The following is a 6000-nucleotide window of genomic DNA, read 5'->3' as shown; positions in this document are numbered from 1 at the left end:
CTTCTCATGCTGAACATTTGAGATGATCCTCTGTTGTGCCAGGACTGTGTTTTGACATGGGCTGGCTCAAATGAAAGAGTTAATGCGGTGAGCTCAGGCTGAAAACACACATAAATTACTGTACAAATTTGAAAATCAGAACCCAAAGAAAAATGCACCATATGTGGTACATATGAACGGCTTCTAAAGGTTAGGTCATAATTTGAAGACGTGTAATAGTAGTAATCTATATTTAAAAAGCCTAGAAGGGCCAAGAATATAATTATATCCACGGTTTACCCTGGTGTTCTCTGTAATCAAGCTCGATCACTTCACAGGGATTTGGTTGTCAGACCAGTGAACCCCCAAATGCAGTGAGATGAAGCCGTGATGTGCTGGGGAAGGTTGCCCAGCCGATGCCCCTCACCCCTGAGCAGGCGCACAGGGTGTATCAGACATATCTGAAAGGTTGCTGTATCTCCCTCAGACCCACCCGTAAATCACAGCTCAATGCCAGTGAATGACTCAAAACCAGCCAATGGTAAACAAATGTGTATGAGCAATTGCCCTCATAGGCCCATGATCAGTGTTTAGCAAATACAAATCCGTGTTTGCTAGCTCCTGTTTTCCTTTAAACAGACCTATCTTTGTTCCCTGCTTGGAGCAGCTGATTTTACCCCAGACAAATATTGTGAGAGCTCAGCTTCACCCTCAATTTCAAGAGTAAAAATTTCATTTAACTGAGGGAGTAGTTATACATAACCAGGGATAACATTTTGGCCTGAACCTATGAATGCTTTTTATTTATTTGTATTTTGTTCTATTCAGTTACTTACATTACACTGTTTAAGGACTTCCTGAAAAAGTAGGCTAATCCTTTATTCAGCATGGCAGGAATTCTTTTTTTTCTCTCATTCCCTTGCATCAGACCTATGGTTAAAATGGCATAAGTACAGGTGTAGGACAGTTTCCTGTGTAAGCTCTGTTTTGCTCCCTTAATACTTTTGGTAGGTTTTTTTCGTTTAGTGTTACATGTTGGGTTGGGGTTTTTTCACATCAGAGAGGACTGGACTATTATACCACAGAATAGTTATCCACAGGGAAGATTGACAGTGGATGGAAGTTTATTTTCTCTCTCGGATAAATGCACTGTCACAGAGAAAGAGATTGTTATGTGCATGTCTCTGTGTAGAGTTTCCCTTTTTTCAAAGGAAAACAACCACTTTTGTTTTCTTTACTATTTGTTTGCATTCTAGAATTTATTTATTGTTTTTATTTCTTACACTTCCTGAAATATTTACAGGAAAGAAAACTAAGGCGTGAAATTTTGTGACTAGAAGCAGATTCTTTTTTCATTTTCCTAGGGAGACTCTTTCATTCAAAAGATAAAAACAGCAGTCATAAAAATGTGTTATTTTCAGGAGACAGCTCCTTGGAAGCTTGGAAGAGGTTAAGATTCATAATAGAGAGGAATGGGGGAGGGTGCGTAATAAACAGATATTTGTTAGTGGAAAGACAAATAGTGAAAGCTGTGAACCACTGGAAGAATTTCTTTTTTAATTTTATGGGAGCTGGTTTGTTCAGCTTACGCAGTTGTCTTCAAGACTGTTGAACAACATGACTGGCTTTGTTGTAACATTTGGGAAAGCTGCACTATTAAAACAGCATTAGTGTCTGGAGAATATTAGACCTCCTTTGACATGCTTGACCAGATTAATAAAATAAGCAAAGATCATTTTCTAGAATGCAGTTTTTGCACCATTTGAAATTATTGCATAGATAACAGTTCACCTTCTTTTCCAAAAGGGCAGAAGATCCAATTCTTAAAATTGATTAACCCCATAGTGAGATAATTTGGCTCTTGGGTGCATCCACCCATGTCGGGCCCCTTCCAAAAGCTGCTGGAAGCGGTTCCTACTCGCTGCGCTGCTGCAGACCTGCGACCTACCAATGACAGCAGGTAGGTTTGGGGGCATCTTTGCCCCCACGGTTTGCCTGTAACCCAGTCCCTGCCACTGGCCTCCCCTACCAAGCTGGCTCTTCCGTGCACACAGGTACCTCACTGATGGGCTAAAATGCCCTTGCTGCTGCCAGCCCAGCCAGCAGAAACAGGATCCATTGCATCTGGTTTAGGCTGTGTCACTTTATTTTACGCCAAAGAGTAAACTGAATGTACATTTTACACAGTTGAATTATGACATTTAATGCAGATTATCCTGAATGTAGAATTTACTGTCTCTGAAACGGTATTCTGCTCTGGACGCGATGTCCTCGGAGCCAGCAGCACAACCTGGTTGCGCGCAGCCGGCGGCGGGGACCAGCACAGGCGCTTCTTTCTATGTTTTTGTATATAGCCATTTTTCAGAAGCTGGTCTGCACTTTAACAAAGGCGTTACCGGTATGTACTTGAGACATTAATTCCAGGTTATATGGTTTCCCTGAGAATTGCCATCTGTCATGCTTTTCTGCCTGGAGGTCGCTCAAAGTTACCTCGGGTCGGTATCCTAAGACAGTAGGTTGAAAGGATAAACCGTGTGCTTCGTCTTTAACCCTTAGTTATCCTTTTCCCTTTCAGCGCCTTCCTTGATAGGTATGGTAAGGAAGGACTGGGCTTCCCAAAACAGCATTGCCCTCTCCTGGCAAGAGCCGGACTTTCCCCATGGAGCCATTCTGGACTACGAGATCAAGTACTATGAGAAAGTAGGTCTCACTTACAGCATCACCCAAACTCAGATCCTAAAGAGCAATATGTTTTGTATTTTAATATGCAAAAATATACTTTAAACTTTTCACTTTATCCCACACACAATGCTATATAAGTAGACATTTTATTTTGTACTGATTTTTTGTTGGTTTACTTCTGACTTCTTACTGACTGTCTTGTTTCACGTCAAAATCAAGTAGAGCAGCAGGCAGGCAGTAGATATACCTGTCTCATTTACGTAACTACATTTACAGACGTGGATAAATGGATCATATGCTTGAACATATTTTGATTTATGGACTGTAAAAACTTTACATTAGAGTGACACTGAAACAATACAATTAAGGTGAATGTCAATGTGATTTAATTTTGCAACATTATTTAGCAATAATCTGTGCTTAAATGAGAGTGCACCAGCCTTCTTTAGAAGGTTACAAAAGGTTACAAGAGAGAGAAACTACATGGGATTCATGTCAAATTTCTGGCATTCTGTCAAAATTATGTGATTTCACACAAAAGTGGGCAACAACTTGCATTACAAGTAAATGTACAAGGTGCATACACAGCACATCTTGTGAAAGCATAATCTGAAGCCTGCTTCTCCCAAAGCACAAAACGCGTTTTGTCATTTCCAGTTGGCTACAGGGCCTCGCACTTGCAGCGTAAAATTTAGTGCTAATCAGTGCCTTCATTCCTAGAGACATAGGCAGGATTTTTTTGGTGTCCGTACCTTAAACAGTCACCTGCTAAGTCAGTTCCTGCTATTTCTCTGTCCCCATCTGAAAGTCACAATGGAACTAATGGGTATGTGAGAAGACCACAAAGAACAGAAATATAAGCCAAGACATGAAAGAAAGATTTAGGGATATTAGGCTCTGTAAGTATCTGAGAATTTTCTTCCTTGGCTGCACTTCTCTATTGAGATTATGCAGCTTTAATGATGCAGAAAAAAAGGGTAAACTGGGAAAAAATCCAAACAATTTAAATAGCACAGCTAGAGGGAAAAGACAGATTGCTTATAATATTTGGTAGCCAATGCAAGGAAACCTTACTTTCCTACATTAATGGAAGTCCTTCAGGTTTTGATCTGTTACCATAGTAAGCCACTTTATGACTTGCACTGCCCTTGTTTTGTTTGTTGATACTAAAATAATAACCAGGTGAATTAAACAAGAGAAATAGTGAGATTTTATTCAATTGAATAGGAACAATTTCAAATATTCAAGGATGTTAAATTATAAAGCTTATATTCATAAAAACTTTTATCAATAGATTATCTGCCAATATCTGTCAATACTGAGTGACATGGCAAATAGCTCTCCTAGAGGTCTACGTATTGCTTAGACTTGTCTGTTGTGCAACAAGACTAGATACACAGGCCTTACAGCTCTTTGTTATATAGAGAGTTTAAACTACTCCTATCCATTTCTACCAAAAAAGAATCATTTTCTGGTTTCACTTTTTATAATGCATAAGGAGTATCTTTTAACGATAAACTTCTCTTCCCTCTTAGGTGTGGGGAGATAAATAAACTGCTGGCATCTTCCAGTACTGTTGCATAGGGGTTATTTTCTCCCTAAGTCACTAACTGAACTAAATGCATAGCTCTTGAATACACCTTTTGTTAGTAAGTTAGAACAGGCATGCTCTATCTAGTACTGGAAGTCAGTCTGCTGATTTGCAGTGTTAAATTAGAAAATTATATTTATATAGTGCTGAAGAAATGTGCATTATAACTTTAATACTGTGTAAGTATAGCGGCCAAATGTGAATGGGATTTGTATATTGAAAAAAAAAAGAGGGTGTCAGGGGTATATGCAGCAAGTGAAACTATAATCTTTCAGGCTTCCCAGTAGCCCTCAAGGAGGGAAATATCAGCATTTGTATTCTCAGCAGCAGTGTCAAAATAGGGATGATGTTGCATACCCACAAGAAATGTGATAAAAGTGAAATAATTGTTTACTGGATTTAGTATGAATTTACCACAAAGACATCCCTCTACTGGAGAGTAAACAATTCAGCTAAAGTTCAAGAACAAGTTGAGTATGAAAACCTCAGAAATTTTATTAATGTCTTAAGTAGTCAATAAAAATGCAGAGAACGGTATCCTTAGATACTAATAAACACACTCATTAGTAAAATAGAACAGCTTTTGCAGTCCTGTCCTCATCCCTTTTTACCTGTCATTTGTGTTTAAAAAAGAAAAGAGGCTTTGTTCTTATATACAATACAATAAATTGAATGTCTCCATCAAATTCAAACACTAAATACCCCAGTTTCAACAGATTGTATCAGTTTCTTAACTTTGTGAAACTCTGACGAACTCTGCAGGATTTTAAAATTTCACAAGTATGAACTGCTATTTCTTATACGATACCTTGCTGACTTTTGCAAAATTATCAAGATGACATTGAGGACCATGCTAGGGGAGCATGCTTGCTTTTAATCACAACCAGTAGGAATTCTGCAGCTCATAAATGGAAGTCATATCTTGTCATGTGCTCCCAAGGTTTCATGAAAGATATGTAAGCTTACAGAAATCAAGTAGCTGCCTAATAAACTACTGTGAGCACTCCACAAAATGGGGCAATTTCCAACAATTTTATAAGTAAGACAAATTAGTGACGGTGAACCCAGAACATAGAGATGCATCTTTCCATGCATATCCAGAACAAGCAGAACAAGGGAAGGAGGCTAGACTGTGCTAAATGTGCAAGAAATTTACATTTGCACTCTTGTGCAATACAAATTGCACACAGAGAACTATTGAAAGATCAAGCCCTCTCTGTGAAAAATATTTGTATCTTCTGAGAAAGACTCTATCAAATAATAAAGAAATAAATAGAGAAGGAAAGTTACACAAGGCTATCAATAAGCTACAAGTGGAACTCATACATTAATTTAAAAATATACTAAAGCAGCTCAGTAATTTGTCTGCTTTAAAGCACCTTTCATATGGCCTTCATTTCTTCAGTGATTGCTGCAAAATACTCAGAATCATGACTTAACAAAATCTTGTTTGGCTTTCTATCTGTCTCTAAAAATGAAAATCCTGAGAAAATAGCAAAACTTTTTTGTGAGCCAATTCTATATAGATTGCACAGATTTTTAATTTCTTATTTAGGAATACACTGGTACGTATTTGTGTGGTTGGCTGACAAGAGGTCACTTTGTTCTGCAGCTTTTCAGCCAAAAATGCAGTGAACATGAGCTGACCTAGGACATAATTAGAGAGCTGACTTGCCCTGTGAGGAGAACAAAAATTCCTAGACATTCAGTCCAAGATGCTATGAGGTTTTGTCACAGTAAAGAGAAAA

General features: G+C 38.3%; 1 protein-coding gene across 1 annotated transcript in view; it reads left to right on the top strand.

The window, feature by feature from the left end:
• Nucleotides 1-2244: 2244 nt before the first annotated feature.
• The window catches only part of LOC104077371 (ephrin type-A receptor 6-like), a gene marked incomplete at its 3' end in the record, with an annotated part of 84723 nt that continues 80967 nt past the window's right edge, over nucleotides 2245-6000 (top strand). The window contains exons 1-2 of the mRNA XM_009578578.1: nucleotides 2245-2377; nucleotides 2555-2679. Of these exons, the coding sequence (XP_009576873.1) occupies nucleotides 2245-2377; nucleotides 2555-2679 (258 nt within the window). The remainder of the gene's footprint in view (nucleotides 2378-2554; nucleotides 2680-6000) is intronic.

Source organism: Fulmarus glacialis, unplaced genomic scaffold (assembly GCF_000690835.1).
Source record: "Fulmarus glacialis isolate BGI_N327 unplaced genomic scaffold, ASM69083v1 scaffold44855, whole genome shotgun sequence".
NCBI classification, from domain to species: domain Eukaryota; kingdom Metazoa; phylum Chordata; class Aves; order Procellariiformes; family Procellariidae; genus Fulmarus; species Fulmarus glacialis.
Note: the sequence above shows the minus strand (reverse complement) of the source record. Positions and strands in the feature narration are given on the sequence as shown.